The 24,766-nt window shown below is 38.3% G+C and overlaps 1 protein-coding gene across 1 annotated transcript; it reads right to left on the bottom strand.

Annotated features, from left to right (window-relative positions):
- Positions 1 to 3,671: 3,671 nt before the first annotated feature.
- CMKLR2 (chemerin chemokine-like receptor 2) lies at positions 3,672 to 18,807 on the bottom strand. The gene is made up of 4 exons (XM_058028020.1): positions 18,765 to 18,807; positions 18,091 to 18,274; positions 15,512 to 15,659; positions 3,672 to 4,883 (listed from the first exon to the last, which is right to left on the bottom strand). The coding sequence occupies exon 4, from the start codon at positions 4,865 to 4,867 to the stop codon at positions 3,821 to 3,823; it is 1,047 nt and encodes a 348-aa protein (XP_057884003.1). The 5' UTR covers positions 4,868 to 4,883; positions 15,512 to 15,659; positions 18,091 to 18,274; positions 18,765 to 18,807; the 3' UTR covers positions 3,672 to 3,820.
- Between the last annotated feature and the right edge of the window lie 5,959 nt (positions 18,808 to 24,766).

Genomic DNA, 24,766 nt, shown 5'->3' with positions numbered 1-24,766 from the left:
CCGGGGGGCGCTGCGAGCCCGGCCGTGCCGCGGGTGCGGGGCCGGGAGCGGGGCGCGGGCTGCAGCCGCTGCCGCCTCGGCCTGACCCACGCGAGAAACGTGTGCTCGTGACTTAAACCGGAAAACAGCAGCTGAAAATGCAAACACATTAAAGGATATAAAAAGTAGTGAAAATAACGGCAGTTTGAGCTGTTTACTCAGCTCCAGATTGGTTTCTAGATTGATTTGGACATTTCATTTAGTGATTGAAGAACCAGCAGGAATAAATCCCAAAAACTGTCTATAGGAATGATACAAATGTAGAAGCTGTCAAAGTTGTGAAGCTTCTAAACAAATTCATAATTCTATGCCTTGCACTGGACTGACAGGATTTATTGTGACCATGAAATGGAATCCTTTTATGTGCCACATTGGTCACCCTGAGATGAAGATGCCCACTGTCAGAGTCTGACAGCTGCATCTTAAGTAACTCTTTTTGTTGTTTTTTTCACAGAGCATCTGTGTGGTTATCTGGCACAGCAGGTCCTCTTTCTCCTTGTTTAAAGGTCTGCCAACTTCAGATTATGTGCAAGCTTTGTTTATAATTTGTCTCAGAAAAAAATCTGCCTGCTAGAGGCTTAAAGCACAGTTAAAGATCTGAAAGTGAGTATTGTTACAGGCTCACTTGCCACTTTCCATAAGCCTAATTCCTAAACAGTACCCTTTCTGTGGCAATTCTCTAGCTGTTGCTTTTGCTAAATCATGGAGCTTAGTTTCACCAATTCTGTCATGGTGCTGTTAAAAACAAGAAATTGGCAAGCACCATATCAGACAAGTAAGTTATTAAAAATCCTGCCTCAAAAATATGTTTTATTATCTTGGCCATCACTTTTTCTGACCTCCCATTCAATGTGCTGCTTACCTTGATACTCTTTCCTTGGCTTTCAAATTAAAGTCCTAAGTGGATAAAATGGTTTGATTTATAGATGATAACTTTGTTAAAATGCAACACTGAGTCATCCGCATGACCTGCAGACTGGGTTTATGTATCTTACATTTATGCTAAGCATACACACGCAAACTCTTTGGTTCTTAAGATTTCTTGTGTGTGTTGGGTTTTGGCAGGGTTTTTTTTATCATGATAGTAAAAAGAAAGTTGCACAGAAACAAAAGAAACAAAAAAACCTAGAGAGCACAGTGTTCCCAGTGAAAATATAGGTAGGTGTTGTGGGCAAGAGTATTCTGCTCAATCCACATATATTTGTGTTACGTGCTTTTGGGTGGTGTTTGGGTATGTGCTGGTATATTACTGTGTCATTGTGCCTGTGAAAAAACAGCACCCTGGATTAAATAAGGCAAGTATCCCAAGTGCACCCCATAACAGAGGGATCAGTAGAAAATTCCATTACTTCAGTATGTTCTATACAGGTATACTGGGAAAACAGTTTGAACAAAACTAATCTACATAAAAACCTTCAGAAACACAAAGTGTCCAGGAAGAAGATAAAAGTAACTAGAACCTGTCCATTATAAAATGTGTCAATTGCTATTTCTGTAGTATCTCTTTGCATGATGACACAGGTTCCTTTCCTTTTCCTGGCCCTTTTTTTTTCCATTGTGGTGAATCAAATGAGCATTCCTCAGCCCAAGCAGCATAGAATTGTTTGTGGTGTTTTGGAGACTCTTTGGAAACAGAAACTTAGAGCATTATCTGTTTTGTTTAGATATCTTGAATTACTCTTGAAGAAATGATTGAGATAATTCTGTAACTGATCTTGGTGTGAACAGTAGCAGTTACACTGCACAATTGTTAATCCACCTAATGCCATAGATCAAGGCTGATTTTGGCTTTATTCAATTCTATCCTCTGTCTTTCTCCTGTCTGCTTCTGGCCACACTTTCTGATCCTTTATGCAAGATGGGACATATATGCTCCCCCATTTGAAAATCAGTCTCTGTGCTGTGCATAGGAACATGTGTGTGCACACAGCTGAAGAAACCTGACATGAACCTTAAATCCCATAGCAGAAAGGGCCAGGGCTTGATTTCACCTTCCAAAATCTTTGGGAAGGAGCTGTTATAAGAAAAGCCAGTCACCACACATTGCTGCTAAGAAAAGCAAATGAACATACTCTTTGGAAACAAGAAAATTTTATTACTTCACTTGGAATACAGCCAGGAGAGTACATCATTCTTAGAAAGATGTCAGGGAACATGTGAAGAAAAACTGCAAAATGTTTGATTTAGGCACATACAACAGCACGGTGCCAAAATATTATGATGAGGAACTATGTACCAGGCAGCAAATGACTCAAAGGAAGAATGCTGCTTACCAGCTTTTCAGCCCAAAGGGAAATACACTGAAATTCCACTGATCCTGCCTGACTCTCAGACTCTGAAACCAGAGCCCAGAGAAATAGTTACAGACCACAGTCAGGCTGTTTCTATTTGTGCAGCTACCAATATTGGATGTGCTCATGCATATATATATATTTTATACAAAAGCAAATCTATTTACATATAAGGCCTCGATTATAGCATAAATGCTACTGTGTTGGCAGGCCATATAAACTAGGTAAATTATCTGAAAGGCAGTTTTATTCCATATGCCTAGGCCAATAGCTAGGAAAAACCAATTCAAATTTACCCAAAGCTCTATGCTTTTACTTGCAGTAGAATTTTGTCCCACATTCAACTTTTTAATTAAGTGGTATTCCATCAGAAATTGGTTCACTCCACATAGCATTTATATATTTGCATTGGTGCATGTATGATTCTGCAGCAAGCAACAAGTTGTAACAGGATACAGCATAACTGGGACTACTTCATCTTTCTTATGGGAGTGGACTCCATTTCCTGGATAAACTGTCTTGCCTCTAATTTGGAAAAAAAGCCCAAATTTGACTACAGACTTGTAACAGAATACTAATGACTTCACTCCACCCATTTTTTAAGCTTGACATTGTGGCAAACAAAATGTTATATTATTTCTTTACCTTTGTTTGAAAGAGGAATAAAGAGCAATCAATAGTTGTAAACCTCTCCAGGACTAAACTTTTAAACACAGAAAGAGAGGTGTGGCACATAAACTGTAAGAAATATTTTCACTGATTCTTTGCACATTTTGAATGAGCCTAATACCTATATGAAACATCTGCTCAGTATTTTGTACCCAGCTAGTGCTAAAAATACAGTAAGTGACCCCAAAACACAGGGTCTCCTGTCTTAGTTTTGAGTGTAAGATAAAGAGCAGTGTGAGAAGACAGGTTTTATTTCCATATTTTTCTTTTTTGAGAACAGAAGGCAGCTATTAAGTGTCCTCCATCTTGGGATTCTTCTCCAGCTGCAGGCTGGAGCCACTGATAGCTTCATTTAGGTGGGAAGTAGCCAGGGGATTCCTCCTTGGGGCAGTAGTAGGCAGTGAGGAGACTCATGACCCAGTGATGTACAGCCACAGCCTCTTGGATGAGAGTGCCTCAACCAAGGGTTGTATCAGCAATGGCAAGGAGGAATATTTTTATTATGTGCTCTTTTGATATCAGTGAGGTATGGAGCCACAGCAAACCAACAGGATCACAACAACATTCCTCAGCAAAAGCCTAGTTAGAGTAATTCCACCTATGCTGATAATTTCCGTTCAGGCTGTACGTGCATTGCAAGGGCACACATCCAAATCACGTGTCCCTTAAAAACCTTTCCATTAAAGCAGCGAGTGCAATGAAGCCAGCTGTTTACAGAAAACTGTCAATGCAAAGATGCACACCTGACTGGCAGATGTGAAGCCAAGAACACCTCCCAGTCTCCTGTCAGCTCCTCTGGGGAGAGCTGCTGGCACGAGCAGTCACTGGGCGGTCTCACAGCAGCGCGCGGGCGCGTTGTCCGAGCTCCAGAGCTGCTCGCTGACGGTGCCCGAGCGGCTCACCTCCCACAGGGCCAGCTTCAGCACCTCCGACACCGTGCTCCTCACCTGCGCCTGGAACTTCTTGCTGATCAGAACGTACAGGATTGGGTTGAGGCAGCTGTTGATGAAACCAAGGCCGGTGGAGAGGGGAATGCCATCCTGCAGTAAGTCGTGCAGGTTTTCATCGTGGTGAGCAGACAGCTCCACAATGCTGAATATATGATACGGTGTCCAGCAGACAAAAAAAGCTACAACTACAGCAGTGATGGTCCAGAAAAGCCTGCTAGAAGTCAGTACAGTTCTCCTCTTCACTTTGACAATCAGCAATGAGTAGCAAATGACCATGGTCACTAAAGGAAAGAGGTAACCAAATGCAAGCCTCACCCAAATGAGGATGTGATGTGTCAGCAAAATAAGTTCTCTGTCATGCACATGGAAGTTGTTGTAGCAAATGGTGACATTGTTGAGAACTGTAGCTGTGTCTCTAAAGTACAAGGCAGGGCCACCAATAATTGCAGCTGACATCCAAATGACCCCACTGAGAAGGAGGGTGTTCTTCACAGTCCTGTACTTGTAGGAAAAGACGGGGTGGACAAGGCGGATGTAGCGGTCGAGGCTGATGAATGTCAGGAAGAAAACACTGGCAAACATATTAAGCAGTGCAATGAATGAGTTCATTTTGCAGAGCCACTTCCCAAAAGGCCAGTGGAAGCCCATTGCCACATATGTAATATAGAGGGGCAGGAAGAGAACAAAAATGAAATCTGCAATGGCCAGATTCAGGAACCAGAGTGTGGAAACAGATTTATCCCATTTAAAGCCCATAAACCAGATGACAATGGCATTACCTGGCACTCCCAGCAGAAATGCCACACTGTAAAAGAAAAGGGAAATAATATGGGCAATGCTGAGGGAGGACTGGGGTGACTCATCTTCCTCAGACAGATCGTAGAAGTAAGAGTAGTTCTCAAAATCTTCAAATGTCATGTTGCAGAGTGGCTTTCTGGGGAAGAAAAGAAATTAAATGGTCAAAGGAGAAATGTTCTACTGCATTGTAAATAGTGAACTGCAATTCTTTCATGTTTTTGGCCATAAACCAAAAACATTGCCCTAGTTTGACATATCTGTCACCTTTTATCTGTCAGTTGCAAGCACAAAACTCCTGAAGAAATTTGGTCATAGGCATTTCAAGAAATGTTCAACTCAAAACAGACCTTTAAATCTTCAATAACTCTTATGTTTTCTTTACATCCATTTCTTAACAGACAGCACAGAGCACAGTATCACTGATAAATTTCTGGGAGACCAGATGCAAAGTTTTATTGAAGTATGATTGTGCTGTTCTTTTCTGGTCAGGTTTTGTACTTTACTGCTCTGTCCCTACGTGAAGCAAGTTTCATGCATTATATCTATCTAAAATCAGAAGAGCATTAGACATCTATGTAGGAAAAAAAAATCATTTAAAATGCCAGGAAGCCATCTTCTGTAAAATTTCACCCATCACCCTGCCTCAAATTATAGTTAATAATATGACAGCAATTTCTCCAGCAACTAAAAGTTCATGGATTTATTAATCTCTTTCATGTATGTCTTTGTATCAAGAAATGATGACTTTCAGGCCCATTTAACATCTTGGATTTCCTTAATACAGCAAAGAATGTACAGAAAGAAATATATAGAACATATTGCAGGTGTAATGCACACTATGGTGTTCTTCCACTAGTGAGCTGAGAAACAGGTAATAGATGACAGAAAGTAAGGTTTCCCATGAACAAAAAATGCACTGTAAGAGCTCAAAATGAAAATATTTGTGTGTCCTTTTTTTTAAGACAGAATTATAGGATTTTCTCAGTTTTCTTCTCTTGCAAAAGCTTCTGGAACTTGCAAGTACAACATGATTTTTTCACATAGAAACTCTTTCTGTGGGTGGGAAGGAAGGTGAGGGGGAGGAAAAGAGGAATATAAACCAAAACAGAGGGGAAAAAAGAAATTAATGGGAAAACAGACAGGAAACAGAGTTTGAACAGAAAGAAAAGCAGTCAGAAGTTATTTCACAGTATTATTTCACTGTGTTTAGTTTGCAGTATAGACAAAGTTGCAGCACATCACAGGTAGCCACAGTCAGACAAAAGTCTCTGCAATGATCAAAACAACTATTCTTCAAAACTCTGTTATCATTTAAAGCTGAATAGTTTGGCTGGGCTCAGCTGCACTTAAGACCTGTGCCTGAGAGCAGTCATTAGTTCTGCTATGATTTATCTCACTGCTGAATTTCTGAGCGCTATCTCCATTCCTGAACCAAAATTCAGCCTGTGCATCTGGAACTCAGCCCTGCATTCCTGCAATGCCATTAATTACAGCATGCTAGGGACAGCAGGAGAGGGGTCTCCAGAGCACACTGCCTGCACAACCACATCTGCAAACTCGTATTCCTGTGCTTACCTTTGCTCCAAAAAGTAGCTCACCCAGTTTGAAAGGATCACTCACACCAGCAAAGCTACGCATGTGCACACGCATTAGCAGGATTAGACTTCTCATTTGTAGATGGATAGACAGGGAAGGGAAAAAAAAAGCTTGTGTAATTTTATAACTCTTGATTAAAAAAATATGTAGTAAGAGTCAGCACAGCCTGTTCTGTCAAGAGGCTATGTTAGCATTTGTGATTTACATCAGGCTGAAAGAATGTTATTTGGTTTGCTGTCCTGATAAATGATACTTATTGGGCTGCATTTATGTAATTACATGCCCCTTGGGGGTAGATTCTGCATCAAATACCACTACCACCCATCTGAGTAATTTTTTCAAACAGCTTAACAGCTGCTGAGAGAAGAGTATAAACATGGAGCAGTACCATTAACATCTGGAACATTATATTTGGACAGTTTCAGAGGACAGTCAGGTTAACAACTGGATTTTTAAGTGGGTTTGCCTATACAAAAAACTATACCTTCAAATCAAATTTATGCAACTAAACAAAAAAATTTCCAACTATAATGACAATGACAAACATTTGCCTACTGCCCAACAATGTTAATTTTATATTTAACATTTTAAAGATGATGTATCGCGGGAGAAAAAACACATACCCAAATAAATGCCAAATATTTCCCAAGCCTCCTATAGTTTAAAACTCCAATGAAAGAGCACACCTTTAGAATGCAATTATTTTTCCAGGCTTATATTTTTCCTCCTCTCTAACTCTAGTCTTCAATGCAGGGAGTCTTCTTTAGCAGTAGGAGTAAAAAAGCAGAAGGAACATTGTTTACCACTGCTGCCAGTGCACAGATGCTGCAATTAGACTCTGTGGCTAGGGCTCAGCAAAGACTGCCAATTACGTTTGCAAAGCCCAGAAACTTTTAATTCTGACACTGACATATATGAAGCACTTCTATAGCCAGACTCGTGGTGTTAAATCCTGTCCTGAAAAAGATAAGCAGTGGGTGATTGTCAGTGGAGTTATAATGGGTTACATCAGTGAGGACACAGATTTTTTTCATTAACCATAATTCAGCAGGGATGTTTCTCTGTGGTCCTGAAACACATTATCTCTTAATACATGACTCTGAAATTAATAAATTTCCAGAGTCAAAACTGTCTTGCAGTTCAAGTCTAGGTCTTGTGAAGAAATCTAGTTGTACTCCTTATTCTGTCACTAATTTCCTGTATGATCTTTGACAAATGGCTTACTTTCCAAGCTGGAAAATTCTCATGAATGTGTTTGCAAACTGAGGCTCAGTAGAGAAAACAATACTGTCAGAGAGCAGTTTCTGCTTGGCTTTAAGGCAAGTGCTAGTAAGGGTAAGGGAGGCTTGGTGCAGTTCACTGGCTCAGTGTCCCCAGTCTGGGGAGCCAGTGCATGGAAAACATTTTTTAATAAACAGGAAAGTGTGGTTAGAGGCCTGCCAATATGCCTTGGGAGCAGCCACAGGTTACAGAACAGTGTTCTATTGCATATGGATTCATATATCCAAGTTTAGATTTAATCCTGTCCTTTTTTTTTAACTTTATTTTAAATAGTAAACACCCTGTGTAAAGTGTACGCTTAGCAGTTGTTTGACGAGTCCATTCCTGTTTGCTGAGCCACAAGCAGCTCTGAAAACTGAACCTCCTTGATTCAGTTGCTTAATTATGAAAATAGTTTACCAGGAAGTTTCATTTCCTGTCCTCTTCTGTAGAACAGAAGTTAATTTCTAAATGACTTTATAGGAATATAACAGGATGGCTCTTGGCACTTTTAGAACTTAGGACAGAAAGCAGAATTACAAAGAAATACAGATCATCGGGAAATATTTCTAAAACACAAAAAGCCACAGAACTGCTGGTAAGAGACTTCACCACGTGTTGCATGAACAGTCTTTCTCTGAATTTCAGCAGGGAATTACAGACTTGGATCTCAGTTGTCATATTCACAGCTTTGTACTAAAAGTACCTAGAGTTCATGTCCTCTGCCACTATTATAGCTGAGCCATAATGACAACTTGAACAAATGGTTGGATCTGCCTGAAATAGAACAGCTCTTGTCACACTAAGAATGGCCTTAGAGTTATGACAGGGGACAGTCCTTTGGAACCTATTCATGGCAATGCCACAAGCATCCTGTTTGGGCAGGGGAAGTAGCTTGACCCCTCCACACCTCAGCCCTGAGTTCTCTGCAACGGCTTTGGAATTAAATTACATTGGGCTTTCAGTTTAAAATAGAAGAAAACAAACAAAAAAGTTGCAATTTCCATCCACTTCACTCGAAGCAAAGTCCTCCTGGGGGTTCAGAGTTCCCTGGGCACCACACAAGTTAGGACCTAACTGAATTACACTGGCAGCCTTTACCACAAATTGAAGCTCAGCCCACACAACCTCTGTCTCTCACATTTGGTCCTCATCACTTTTGAATTTTACAGAAAGGTCAAAGGGAAGAGTTTATTCATTGTCTCTGTTAGTTAAAGGTAACACAAATATTTGAGTGGTAACCCCCAAATCTATTTTTTCAGTGTGACAAACGGTGTTAGAGCCTTTGGCCAGCTAAATTGGTTTCAGAGGTCACAGCAATGGGTCCTGACTTACTAGGAAAATTATGGTTTGGAGGGTTGGCTGTCTCAACAGTTCAGTTCATAGAGGGAAGATATTACACAAACCCTCCTATCAATGTCTTTTTGAACAATTGTGAGCACATCACATTCCATGTCTATTATCTGTGGCTAAAGGAAAGCTTATTTGATTGCATCACTTCGACTTCTGTCATTTGCAAGAGTCAAAAGCTGGAGAACAACTAGTTTCCCAAAAGGTCACTTAGGGCTGCTTGTCATATTGTGGCAGCAAGTTTATCCAGGTAATGAATTCAGTTGCAAGCCCTCATAATTTTTTCTTGGAACATTTGGGATGACAAATTTTGAATTTATCTAGCTTCAAAAACATAAACATGAAATCTACCTGGTAGTTTATCTGTAAAGTTCAAAACTCAGAAGGCTGAGCAAATTCATTAGAGGTACACATGTATTTATGGCAAGCATTTTACAAAGACATAGGATAGATTTGAAAACGCACAAGGAATACTGATGAAATTACAGACTGTCACAGATTCACATTTCTCCCTCAAAAGGACAAAGCCAAGATAACCACTTATCTTTATGCAGAAACATTCCTATGGCAGGAGGTGCCCAATACACTCATACTACAAAATTAAATCAGAGCTATACTGCAGATTAAGCCTAAAATTGTCACTGCAGACAGAGGAACTAGGAAAGGAGCATTTTAAGCTGGTAAACACAAAAGCAGAACCAAGGCTTGTGTCTATGTTTTCTCTTTCACAGACACATACACACACAATTGTCTTTTGACCATCCTTCTAATGGTGATTAGATATATGGTACCCTAATTCCTTCATATGTCATCCTGAATTCAATAATGGGTCACAACAGATACGACACATGACTGGAAATGTTGTTTTTGAGCCACAATACAGATGTATTTGTTCTAGCAGATAAGAAAGGAATGCAAATAACAATCATTCTCCATTATGTCTCTCAGCAAAGCAGTGTTAGAAATGTATTTGCAATGTACTAGCTAGACATGTCCTAGAACTTAGGCCAAAACCAACTTTCTTCAAGCAAGGCCAAACACAACCCTGTTAGTCATAACACACCACCTCATCTGTGGGATTGAAGTCCTTAGACCAGATAACAGCCTGAAAACACTTCACACAAAGTGATTGCTACAGGATTAACAAACTCTGATAGCACAGACTCAGTTAATACTGGGTAAATCTGCAATTTCAGACCAGAGGTTTTGCCAACAGAGAAATGTCAAACAAAAATGGAAAATCCAACTTTATATCTAAATAAGGCTGCTGTAGTAGGAAAAGTATCACAGTAGTTCTGGCCTGAATATAAAATATCTTCCCGACAATGGCTGCAATTGAGCAGTGTCCCGCTTCCACAGTCAGAGTCCTGATAAATGTCTGCAACCAGCAACTGCATCTCATCAAAACCGATTTATTTTCAAGCTGATCCCAAGCACCAAGTCTTCCATTCCCAAAAATGACAAAGAAACCCAGATGTCCCCAGGATATGCACTGGTGAAGGGGAGGACACTTGATAACTCCATAGATAGCACTTGTTTCTGCTCTTATTCCCTTCTAAAAGTAAGCTATAAGTAAGAATATAAGCTAAAAGTAAGAATATAATTTTTACTATTTCTTTGGAATGTAAGGAGTTGCTGTAGCCACTGCAAATCACATAACCACAAAATTTGTACATCAGAGTCAGGAAAATGACTGGTCATATCTGTGAAACACTTAAAAGTAGCACCATTTTTAGAGAAAAAAAAATCTAATATTCTTACAAAAAAATATAGACATTTAGCTAAACAGTGACACTTGAGATTTAAAAATTGCCTGATGTATTGTATGTGTCAGCACTGCCAAAGTATTTACATAACCAGTCATAATGCTTCATATTCATAACCCTTACTGAAATGAGGTTCAAGTGAGAAGTAGCATTAGTCTGGTTGACTGTAGAATGCTGAGAATGACCTACAGGAAGTCTCTGATCAAACCAAGTGCTAAATCTAGAGTCCCTGCCTAGTGGCTCAAACACACACTGTCCTCCCTTCTCAAACTCAGCACTGTCCCTTCTCTCATGGTGAAGGGCAGAAACCACAGCCTCACCTCTGGGAGACCTTTCCCTTCCTGAAGGGAGGCTCCCTTTGTGCCATCACGCTCAGTGTGGTGGAGGAAGGCATCACTTACCTGGGCAGCCCCTACTGCTCCTGGTCTGTTTTCTCTGCCGGGAAGAGAAAAGCAGCCTGGCTTTGCCCTCTTTGCTTGCCATCCCCCAGAGTGCTGCCTCTCAGCAGTGCCAGGACACACCTCAGAGCCAGCAGGCACACCAGGAATCCTACTGGCTGAGAGCTAACACACTGATCAAGTGCTGTTCCATGGAAGCTTCACGTCTTTTCTAGTCCTCCTCAAGTGCCAGCAGGATTTTCTTTGGCTAAAAGCCATCGTAATAACTATATACCTAGAGCAACAGAGATATCTGATTTAAAAAATTCAAGCGCTTCAGCTTTGCAGTGGCTGGACTGATGGGATAATGAATGCTTGCATTTCTAATTAATTATGGCTTTTTAAGGTTTTCATGCAAAAATTACTTGGAATTTTTACTTTGCAACTGTTTCACGTATTTGTGATGAAAGAATATTTTGACTAGCATTCATGTGATCATTACATGATCATGCAGCTCCAAGCATGTTTTTAAACGCTTGTACTCTTTGAACAAACACATGCTTTAACCACAACTCCCTCCAACCAAAAACTAATAAAGTGAGAGTGGAGGATACAGAGTAAATGAAGAGATTTTTCTCTGCAGCTGACTCGGCAGACTAATCAAAGCCAATTAAACATATGTTAGACAACAGCCATTCAAAAGGCTTTGCAGGGTAACAACAGGTCATTACAGAAAAAATCCTAAGTAACACTCTCTCCAGCAAGATACAAAATATCTATTGAACAACAGATAAAAAATAGGTTACAATCTGCTATATTTACAGCCCTTATAAAAAGAAGAGTTAAGAAATAACCCCAGAGAACCACAACTCATACCTCTAATAGGCCTTCTTACAGCCTATTCAATTTCACAGATTAATTTCCTAGTCACTTATTGCAGTGTGCTTGGTTGTGTACTGCCCTCTAAATTGATCTCTGTTTTCCTAGGTTTATTCTACCTTTTCTTTATATAACTCAGCAGTTTCTTCTAGCATAAATGTAATATTGCTATGCTTATATTACTCTTGACACATACTCTTGCATGAGCGTATCAGAACATCCAATTCCAAAATACTCCTAGTACATATCAGCTGGAATGTTTTGGATAACATGATAACATACTTTATTATGTCCTCACAGTTAATATACTGGGATCACTGTGTACAGTAGATTAAGGATGTCTACTCTTGTATCAGTGTTATTCTAATTTTCCTACTCATACAAAGCCAAGTATTTTTTTACTTCAAGATCAAGTCTATAGTAAGTACTGGCTTTATTCCTGCAAAACTGAAAAATTCAAATTGTTAAACACAGTTTCAGGAGGACTGGCCATTTATCCATTTCCCTAACATGGTATTGGGAACACTCCCCAGCACTGATAGGAATAGATAGCACCTACGATTAAGGTGTTAAATGAGAAGCTTGGAAATACTGGTTTTACAGGCTTCCCATATTACCTTTACAAATCACTTCTCACTTGACTCTGCCAGATATGGTACAACACCCTCAGTTAACACTACTCAGGTTTCTTAAATGGGCAACGGTTCTTAACATAGCCAAAATATCTCATTAAAGTGATGTGGGGCTGCAACACATTAAAAGGGCACCACTAGAAAGAAGAGATGGGAGTGTAGAAAGTGGCAGTACATTGACTGTACAGGACTTACTACACATCACTTTCTCTGTCTCCTCTAGAAGGCCTCAGAAGGGAACAAAACTTGTGTGCCAGGCTCACACTTGCTGGAAGAAGCAGGTATTTTATGTTGGGAAAGTACCCAAAGGTCCTAGTCCTTGAGATCAAAGCCTCACAGGATCCAGGCATTAGAGCATGTAATGAAAGACAATTCCTGCTTTGTTTATAATTAAACAGAATAAACACGTACAGGAGTAGTGAAAGGAAGAGGCATATCTTGCCCAAAGCCAAACAGTAAATTTGAAGGTAAAGTTGGGAGCAGAATAACTTGCCAAAAGAATAAAGAGGCAAATATCTTCAGTGGATAGAGGGAAAAAATATGCTGGTTCTTCATACTTGTGCCTTTTGATTCTTGAAATATGTCCTTCAAGAAGTATCAAAAAGGGACAAGAGAGCCTGGGTAGGGGAAGAGAAGTAGGAGCAACAAGCCAGCAGAATTCCTCTTGGGAAAAAGCAGCCATGGGCTAATTTGTGGATTTTTGCTCCTGCTTTAGTGCCCTCAACCCCTGGACATACTGAAGATACTGAGTACAGAAGTAGCCGAGCTCCCCTGGAAGTACTATATGCTACCTTTGAGGAAGAACACATAACTTTTTCTTCTTGTCTAGGAGCCCCAAGCACACTGTAAAAGCAAAAGCAATTGTGAGAGAGCTCATGACCACATAATGACATCTCCCCTGTAGAAGCAATGTCTCTTGCACACTGCCTGCCCCAGTCACAGCAATCCCTTTCTTCTGCTCAGAGACCACAAGGAACTGCTCCTCACAGGCAGCTCTCTTGAGCAAAGCCAGCCACAACAGAGCCCAGCACTGTGGGGAAATTGCTAGCTTCAGACTGAATGAACACAAATTAAACCATTATCAGAAATAATGAGTGCAAATTAGCCAGACAAGCAGCCACCACAGTAAGAGAGACAGCTGAACTGCTGGCACATTCCATAAGACAAAATAAATAAATAAGCAAATAATAAGACCATTCAATAGATTACAATCCCCTGGAAACCTAGCTGCTGCTTAGTGCTTGGAATAGCAGAGTTATTATACAAAATTAATACTGAATAACAGATCACAAACCTCAAGTGTCTGTTAAAAATTACAAGGAGAAGAAAATTCTTTAAGGCACCTGGCTTTATTAGGAAACAGATCTAAGTTTTCCTCTTGAATCAATCTATCAGAAATGAACAAAAATGGAAGCATTTCAGAAGTTGCTCATTTGGTTGTCAGCAGAAAAAGAAATTCCTAAAATTAAAAGAAAGAATGTATAATGTGCAGGACATAGAAATTGCATTATTTCGATCAACACTTTTCCTCTGCCTTCACCCATGCAGTAAAAATCTGTAATCAGATCCTGCCTAGGAATCCTTACACAGAGCTTCTCTGACTTTTCCACAAAGGCAATTAGAGAATCCAAACCATAATTCATTCTCCAGAGTCAAATAACTTCCACTGTGCCACAATCAAAGAGATTCTCAGTTCAAGAGAAGTGGACTCACTTATGGCACATAAAAAATCCCTAGGATTGAAGTAAAGTTGATGGAACCTCTATCCTGTCTGCCTGGCATAAATTGCTGATAATGCTTTAAATTTGGCCAGAAGTTACAGTGACATCAAACAAAATTAAATTGGGTTATCAAAATATTTGCATTTCCCAGTTCTGAGGCAGAACAATAACATTATGATTGTGAAAGTAAGCTAACCTATCATAAGTAAATTAATCCTGGAATCAGTTTCTAAAAATCTGCTCTGCCAAACTACTTTACCTTGACATAGCCTAGTCACTCTCTTCTCCTTAGCTATGAATTAATAAGCATTTTATATTATTCAGTAATACAATTTCATTCAGCTAGAAATCAAATGTGCTTTAATTCACAGACAATGTTCAATGTATACATGTTTTCTAAGTCCACAAAACCAGGTCTGGGATATTGTTGGGCTTGCAAGACCACATCTAGAAAGGCAACAGGTGACAATGACACTGTTATCACTAAGTGTGAAGAGCAGGTAGAACCTATTCCTGTCTCATTGTGTGGTAGCATACAAGGCTTCAAATCCTATTGTCACTTTCAATACACTTACTGAAAGCTAGATCCACGTCCTACCTTATTCCACAATGGTTAGGGAAAACACAAACACTTTCCAGCTGAGATCACAGAAACCTTATTCAATTCTGCAGAATTGTAATTCTTCAGAAGTACTCTGGTAATCTCCTATTTAAGTTGAAATTATTTCCAGTTTCTGTTCAAGAATCTGTTCAGATCAGAACTGACATATTTTTAACTAACGATACTGGAAATTGCTGTAGCTATAGAAGACACACTATCCCTGAGCAAATAAAAAAATTAAACCAAACACATTAGGGAACACAGAAGGGAGAGAGAGATTTAAGTCAGGGTCACTTACCATTCTCTGTCAGGGTAAAACTTCTTGGAGTGTGTATTAACATATTCAAAAGTAATTAAAAATTAAATTCACACACATTTTCATACCTTTTCTTGGTGCTGGGTGGTTCAAAGTAACCTTTGAAGTAAATGAGTATCACATTCTTTCTTCCAAGGACCTCTTTTAGCCAGTATATGCTACTCCACCTTACAACATTTGCCTGCAAGTGTTGCTGCAGCGGTAGAGACTCACTATTTAGAAGGGAAGGGAGAGAAAGATCTTAAATTTTAGAGAGTTTGACCTACCTTGCTTAGTTCTTTGAAACCAAATGCACTGTAAATCAGGGATCTGAGCTCTGTAGCAGAGGGAAGAATGAAATGATCTGCAGAGTTCACAGTCACTTCAGTGCGATTCCAGCTGCTTCACTTGGCCACTGCCTTCCCTCTAATAAAGCTGCAGAATGATATAACGCTGTGTTTGTTTTCAGCTGAGGAAGTTGTTTCCAACTTCCCTTGGTTTTCTAGACCCATTTTTGAAATATTGCCACGCTGTATAATCCCAGTATTTCACCAAAAATAAATGTTAGACATTTGAATGAATCATTTTGGTCAGTGTCCAAGCAAGCAACAGATGTGGTGGCTGATGAATGGAAAGAGACCTTGCAGTTGTGGGCTGCTTTTTGTTCTGCAGAGGAGAGGTTGAACAGTATTTCTTTGTAAGCACTCTGGTTTATAGAAAATAATGTTGAATGAGCTGAAAGATGTTTAAAAAGTCACACTGAAAGCATCATTTTGTAGCTGTACAGTGTGATACATTCATTTGGTATTTAGGATTCGTAGATTAACCTCCTTTTGTATGTAAGAGAGAAGTAAGATCTTCAAAACACTAATTAGTGACTCTCTCTGTCAGATAGTGTAACACTGGCCAGGAATTTGAACTGGATTTTAGGTGACTGGGCCTGACTCCCAGTTCTGTAAAGAGCCTGATGAGGTTTTATGACCAGGCCTCATGATCTCCATGTTGCTCAATTTCTCAGTCTGTAAAATGGAAATATTATTCCCCTGGTATCTACCTACCACAGCTTACCTGACTCTGATGGTACCACACTAATCATACCATTTGAAATCAGCTAAGCCAGTCTACCCTGCCAGTGGAAACAATAATTTAATAGTGGTATTCTGCTGTCACTAATGCAAAACATGCAACACGTTCAACGTTGATTGAATCTAGTAAAGGCCAAATTTCCCAGATATCAAATCTATTTATTCCAGTGAAAAATTAGAAAGAAAAATCTCCAACAAGCCAACCAAGCATAAAAAACAACAACACAGAAGAGTGAAGTGCTTAGTGAGATCAGCTAAACTGGGATTTCAGCATCTGGTTAACAAGGCTATCAGCTCTTAAGCAACTCTCTTTAGGTTCACAGACCACAGATTGTTTTAATAGGAACCAAAAACTCCTTCTAGCACAACTAGTCTTCTTTGTCTTTCCTCCATGACAGTTCTTCCTGTTCTGCCATTATAACTTTAAACACTGAAAGTTATATGTGTATATTAAAGTTTTACATGTACATTGTACATGAGAGGAAAAGCCTCTGATTCCATGAAAGGAGGATGGGGATTATGCACAGAGCCCCTGGACCATAAGGAAAGGACAGGGGAGCAGGACTCCTGGGAATATATGGGGACAAACAGAGGGAAGTTGCCTGAGGAAAGCACCTCACTTGTTTATTTCTTGTATTTTAAAGATTTCCTGTTTTCTCTAGCTACTGATTGGTGAATCTTCACTAATAAAATCTCTTTTAACAGTAATTATCTTCTTTTGTAAATGTTGGGGTAGGGTAAATACAAGCACCGTTTAACAGCAGATATGCTGGGGGCTTTTTCTTATAATGGCACATGAGTCTGTGTCTCTCTAGGCATTGTGCCAAATCTAATTATGGTAAGGCAGTCAATTCAAAGGTTTGCTCAGTACTATTTCAGCAGGACAAAAGAGGAAATTAAGAGGTAGATAACCCCCAGACATGACCCACAAAAAACATAAAACCCCCAGCAAACAGTCACAACTTGCCAAATGCTCTTCACCTTCTTGGTGAAGGGAGCATTCTGGAGAGTGCAAAAGATTCTTGCAGTTTGGGCATTGTTCCCTTCACCATAAATTAAAAACAAGTTTGTGACTACTGAAACATATACTGGTGTTGATACCTCAGATCTTCCATCCTTCAGAATCAAGGGAGGATTAAAGCCCATGTATCAATTTTCCTCACCCTTCCTTACCACTGCACCAAATACAAAATACCAAATGCTAAGGGCCCAGAGGTCACTTTGCAGAGGAAGTTAGAATGAATGGATGAATGAATTCCTAATTTCACAGGAAATTAGGTTTTTTTTTCAAGAACAGTAGATTACTACCTCTCTGTCCTACTGACATTTTCCCCTTTTCCATGGAAAGGGACTTTTTTTTTGATGAGAAATTACCCAACTTGCACACAATAACCAGCATAGTAACATACCTGGCAGAAAAAAAAAAAAAAGAAACCAGATTTTTACAGACAAAATTGCATTCAATCTGAAAGGGTTTAGTTTTGCTTGTTTTCTGTTTAGATCCAACTGCAGCATTTTAGTCATATATAGTTTTGATTAACCACAGTGGAAATCTTAAACCTCTAAAGAATGTAAGCTTAGGCTCTAAATCTTTCAGTGTTTTAGTTCTTTCTATGCTCATACACAGTGAAACTGGAATAGTGAGTCACAAATTACATGGCTTTTTAATATACATTTTTTTTGCAGCCCGTTAACCACTGACATAATTTGAGTGTGATCTTTGCAGATAATTTTGTGAAAGCTACATGCTTGAAAGAAAATTAGTGAATAAAAAAGAATACCTTGTTTACTTTCATGTCTTCTTTTCTATTTGGAAGTTATATTTGTATTTTGCAGTGTTATTTGTGCTTTTTCAATGGGATAAGTTATCAAAGCCAATATGCCAGAGAGCTCTGAAGAGGGATGTGCATTAATGAGCATACAGTGCACCTGGACCTTGCAGAGCAGGGAAATACTACTTTCTACCTGATGGAAAAAGAACAAAGAAGAGGATTTACATCCAGCCGTGAACAAACTGGGTCTAGTGAAAAGCAAGTTAATTTTAAAAGCACTTCTGAATCTTTGGAGGCTTTCTTAACCCTATAAAACTAAACAGAAGCACAGGATGTATGGAAAAAAATATACAGAGGACAAACTTCCAGAAATGCTTTACTGGTATTGACCAAAGTACAAATTACAAAGCAATAAAAAAAATAAAAGTAACTTTTAATTTATCTGGACTGCCAACAACTGCCTGATAGTTCTGACAATTATCCCCACTCCTGGGACCACCGGATCTTATCAAGTTACCTATTAGTGTGTGCAGATAATCTCAGCACTAATCAGCATCCCAGCAATGTTCCTTAATTCAGTTAAATTATACAAACCACGAATTTGCAAATTAGTTCAAACAAAAGATACTTAGTTTTTCTCAGGGTTAATTTAAGCTGAACAACACAAGAAAGCAACTACTTACTGTTGTTTACAGCTAGGTCTTTTTTCTTTTTTTAGAAAAGTAATTCTTCACTGTTCCTTTGTCCTCACTGTCTGAATACCTCATGGACTAAAATCCACTCTGGAAAGACCACGTTTAACTACCTGACAATCAGGAAAGGGGTAATTTCCTTCCTTCCTATGAAACTAATGGCTATTCATGCCTATCCTTTAGGTAGAGCTGTAATGTTTACTTGTGGCTTAGCTACCCACTATATACCAGAGTCAGCAACTGTGACAAAATTCTCCAGCGACACATTTGAACAAACCACACGATGAAGGAAGGTTTGGCTCATTTAGGCAGGTCTGCAGCTCCTTCTATGCTGACATTAACGATCTGAAAGATTCTCATGTATAACACATTGAAGAAATTCAATAATTCTGCAGAAGGAAAAAACTCTTTCCTCATTACTTCAGTCAGGTCAAAACACACAAGCATGTATTGCTATACATATATACGTGAATGTATGTACATACCAGTTTAAGCTGCAGCACTTTGTGTAACTCCCACAAACACAGTCATCAGAGGTTACATTCGATGAAATAATGAATATTAGAGACTAATTTATTATAGTATATATCTATGTGATGTATGTATTATATGTTATTATATAATGTATGTAAAGTATTATTATATAATGTATTTTTATATGATACCTGGGAAAAAATACCATTAGAAATAGCCTTTTTCCTCCATAGATTTTGCTTTTATATGTGCATTTTTTCTCATTTTCTACAAGTAAGTAGGAATTATTTTCTACATAACTTTCAGACCACAGGTATTCAAGTTATAAATTCATATGACAATAATATAAGAGATTGTATGTGCCACTCAGATAACACTTGAAATCCATGGGATTTTCAGAGTGTGTCTTGACAACCAAACTTCTGATATATGTCATTGAATGCTAAAGACTATATTAATTGGATAGCTAACCAGCCAACTCAGCAACACTATTTTTCCATTTTAGCAAAAGTGCTGTCTCCTCCCTTGGAAAGGATTGTCAGTGTTTGGAAAAATTATTTCAGAGATTAGATACACAAAAATAAGGCTATGCAAACCACAGTTATTTCACCACGTATTTCACAAAATATTTTCATATCTTCAGGACTGGTTGTATGGATTAACCAATTGGCTCTTTTTCACCTCACATAAATAGCCTGGAACTACAGAGTTACCTCTGTAGACAGGTCTGAAGACTGAAGCCAGAATTTACTGCACCTTGGATTGAGTCAGATGTCTCAAAATCTGCCCAAAGCCTAGCCAGCCTGGGTTCAAAGAAACCCCAAGCACAGGGGTGAGCTTTAACCACACCTCTTAGGGATTGGGGCTGCTCTACCCACACGGCTTGCAAGTCTCAGCATAATTGTTTACAACTATGCTTACAATAGGGGTCTTATTTTCCATTTAAAGTGCAAAGGCTCAGCTTCCACCTTTTATACATTGTGTCTTTGCATTAAAATGCACAAATCCCCAAATCCACAGTTCAAATAGGATTACGTTATGAGGCTACAATGGGCAAACCTCCCAACCCAAGAGGTGCTTCTGTTTCACTTTCTGCAGTCAGCTATTAACAATTCACATTCAAGTTGCTGAAGACTATTATGACGAATAACAATGCAAAAAGCAAGCAGATTTGCATGAAGGAAACAATCACCAGTTCCTGTCCCTCACTATTCTATTGCTCTTGGCTACTGTGATCACTGAGACACAGCTGGTCTTAAACAAAATGGGGACAGGGAAACTGAAAAGGATTCAATTTCAGTGTGTAAGTCAACCTTCTCTCTTTCCTGGCCTTCAACAAAAGCAAACATAACACCATCTCTAATCAATCTTTAGCGGGCTCTGGGGATGAGGCATAAGATACAAATCCAAGCAAAGACTCAGCTAACACCCCCAATATTTATCTGTCCATTCTAGTTCTGATTCTTAAGCTCTATCAAGACACATAAAGATTAATTTGAAATCCTCCACCCTTTGCAATCTATTTTTAAAGAAGACTATATGACCCAAATTCAGCACTTAGCATGAACTTCAATATGGAATTTACATTAATTAGAAGCCCATATCCTTTACATAAAAGGCTAAATCCATGAGATTGGATTTAGCCTTTTATGTAAAGGATATTTAAGTTGCTACTTGTATTTTAAAGACAAATAGGCTCCCTTGAGAAGAGAAGAGAAGAGAAGAGAAGAGAAGAGAAGAGAAGAGAAGAGAAGAGAAGAGAAGAGAAAACAGCCATTTCTACATTTCAGGTTGAGAGACTAGGCAAAGGGAAATTACACTAATTCTATGAACCTTGGGTGCAAACCAGAAACTGAACTCCAATTACTTCAGTATTATAAAAACAGACAATCTTACAACATGGAACAGATCAGAAAAAGAGAGAGGCCAAACTCTGATCCAAAGTAATAGTACGTGAAATGCTGAAGAAACACAAATCAAATGAAAGGCTTTTTGTTTAAAAGTTCTTTTTCTCCCTTTAAAAATTTTTCTATGAAAACCTCTGTGTTTTCAAACTATAAGAGAAAGAGACTTTTTTCAAAGGCTAATGTTTTTGCATACCAGCATTCTTAGCCTAAAATTAGGTTTTGTCCTTGGGAAAAAAACCCAGGACTTCTCTTGTTTAACTTTCTACTTGCTTCCTGAATAGGATAAAGAAAACTTTCTTTAAATTATTCCCATGGTAAAGCAAAGTAGACAGTCCACTTTTTCTCAGATGTAAGAGAATATCTTATGTGGTTTATTGCAGGAACATTAAAAAAGTTTAACATTATTTAGAACAGCCAGAGCAGAGAAAAACAGCACTTACTTAACTTCCTTGGGAATACATTTTGACCCCACCTTAAACTGCAGAGCATCCACTGACTCAACATAATAGCATATATTTGGAACTCCTCAACTCCTAAAGATTGCTCTACAGACAAGGAACTTGCAGAAGCATTTTACATTCCAGATTACCTTAAATTCATATCCATCCATTTAAAATCAGAAAAGTTACATTAAAATGGATATATATAAACATTTAATTCAGAATATGACCGGGTAAAAGCTGGTTTGAAACTTATGGAAGCTTGAAAATTCTTGATAAACAGAATTAATAACCTTCCAAGCAGCTTTGACAAAATTATCTCTTTGTATCAGAAAGACATTATTGACTTCTGGAGTAATAGGAATTAATATTTACTTATGCAAAAATGCCTTGAGTTCCTACTGTGACAAAATGTGAGGTAGGCTATAAGGGAGTATTAGTCATCTACTATACTTTTTAAAAATATTTCAATACTCACATTGGCATTTGATTTAAAAGCCACATTCATTTGTTATCTTTTCTGTTAATAAAATGGATGGTTTAAAACAGGCTAAAGCAAACATTGTGCTATGCAGACCAGATTAACTCAGTGCTGAGTATAAGTGTATTTCCATCATGTTATCTGACTGTGGTTAGCGCAAGAACCTCTGGTGTTTCTGTTCCCTTCAGAGCTGAAGGCTCTCAGCCTGCAGAGTCCCCTTCAGCATGGAGGAAATTGAGTCATTTTATGACTTTCAATTGCATCTTCCAGCAAATACATGTCAGAAATTATCATATTTTTCCAAGTAGTTTGGTAATCAACAATAATACTTAAGAAAATCTTGCAGTTCTCAAGGGTCAATCTGACTACATCAATCAGACAATTTTAAAATTGGTGTTATATTTGGAAGTAAATATGAAACAATGGAAAACAGAATAGAGAAATTCTAAGGAACATTTTTTTTTAAGCTATATAAAACTCCATGCGCAACATGAAGGCCAAAGAATATCCTGCAATTCATGAGCAGACACCTACAGCCTAATTACTGACTCAGATCCTTCCTTCATGTCACTGCCCTAAAAAATCAGGCAGAGTTATTTTGGAGAGATTAACTGACTGATCATAAACTGAAAACAGAAATTACTGTAACAGGAAACTATTCATTTTATTATTAAAATCTGTTCTCTGAAAACAGAATGCTCTTTAGCATACAAACTTCTCAACTGCTGGTTTATTTTCTTTGCATTTTCTTTTAGAAAAGAACACCCTAAAAACAAGTTAATTTAAGCTTGGGGAGACTTAAAACGTGTAGCAGAGCTAAGGTATGGATTTGAAATCTAATGTAAGATGATTAGAAGCCCATCATACAGAAAGTTCCTGAAAGCACTGGATTTGGATACGTTTTGTAGCCATACTGTTTAAAGCAATCCTTTCAGAGTTGTCTCCTCAGCTGCTCCTTCTGCCAGCAAATGAACAGCAACAGCAGTCCTAACAGCAGTAATAAAACCCTCTGGGATCAGTGCATCCCAGAATTTTTCTCAGCACTATTATAATAAAAAATCTCTACATTCTGTACATGTATACAGAAATAAAATATAGAGAGCAATTTTAGTGGAAAAAAGTGCAAAGAACCCACAAACTGACAAGGCCAGCCTGTGAAAGCAGCATCATGGCTTCCAAATATCATTTAAAAATTGACTAGAGAAGGATTTTCTTCTAATAAGATATTGGGAAAAGAGTCAAACTGTTTCATATTTCAAGTCACCTTTAAAAAACATAAGGCTTGATTACAAGAAAGTAAAATAATATTTTTAGGAAAAAATGATCAGCCCATGCATTTCAAAAATTATTTTTTAAAGCTGTCTTTTAAAGCTTCTTAATGATATATCAAATTTTTTTCTTGGTCACTATCCAATCATGTACCAAACATTACACAACTGTCAAGCTTTGTGATTGATTAAACAATTAAGAAAAAGAGAAAAAATTTGTTTTGATTTTAATTTCGTTTCAGTGCCATATCCAAGTAAATAAAAGACCATTATTATTTTTTTTAAAAACATACATTTTTCATTCAAAAATGAGAAAAATACTTATAATAGAGAAGAATCAATGTGTAGTAGTAATCTGTCAATTTCAGCAAACTGTTTGAGAAAAGGAGAGCAAAGAAAACAAGAAGCTCTGGTTTGTGAAGGGATTATCCTTACCTTTTACACTTGTGAGGAATTATTTTCTTTTACTTTGAAAAACCTTATTAAATATCACAGAATTCATAATAAATTGGAAAACTAGAGTACCACAAAGGACCAGATAATTGTTCCATAAGTCTCATACCTGATATCAGCCAGTAGCCAACATCAGATTTTTCAGAGAAAGACTACAATTACTTCTTAGGAATTAAAGGTTTTCATACAGTGCCAGGCACTATGGAACAGCCACTCAAGTGTAAAGTTGGAAAGAGACTTCTTCCCCAAGGTTACTCAGAATGTGAAGTTCTCTAGAATCTACACACATAGTCACACTGCCTTGTTACAATCCAGGCTAAAAGCAGCAACCCATCCTTGGGAACATTTGGCAAAAGTAACTCCTGCATGGCTCAAGCCCTAGACCTTCAGCTGTCAGTCAGTCAGCGAACACTTAGCTCAGATCCTTTGAAGAACTTTATCAAAACAACTATTTAAGATAAATTAGGCTTATAACATCAGAATGCATAAAGTACATATGCAACAAACTAAAAACCTAGCCAAGAGTTTCCTGCCAGCTAGTTTTACCAAGCTTGATTTTCTTTCATCACATTATCTCTTTTCCAATCTGAACCCAGTTGTTAGAAGCAATTTGACACTCTTTAGGAAAGAGTCTGTCTTTGTTAATTTGTCTAAATGATTTCATAGGTACAACTTTGACTTACATTTGGATAACAGAAGCGAAAACTCCAACAAATCAAAGTAAAAGTAGAAAGCAGTGCAGTGAAAGGTATGGGGCAGTTTTTAAAATCTGAATATATGAGAAAAGACGCCAGCAAAGAGAAAAAAAAAGTCTGATGCTTACATCAAGAGAAAGTATAATTTTTTAAGAAGAAGGGAAGTTTGTCAGCCCTACTCAATGCTCATATGTGAGTAGTTCCCTAGCTGGGAAGAGGAGACTGAAGGACAGTAATCTCTCTCAGTGCCTTACATGAATTTGAATCAAGGTGCA

This window comes from Melospiza georgiana, chromosome 7 (genome assembly GCF_028018845.1).
Source record: "Melospiza georgiana isolate bMelGeo1 chromosome 7, bMelGeo1.pri, whole genome shotgun sequence".
NCBI lineage: Eukaryota > Metazoa > Chordata > Aves > Passeriformes > Passerellidae > Melospiza > Melospiza georgiana.
Note: the sequence above shows the minus strand (reverse complement) of the source record. Positions and strands in the feature narration are given on the sequence as shown.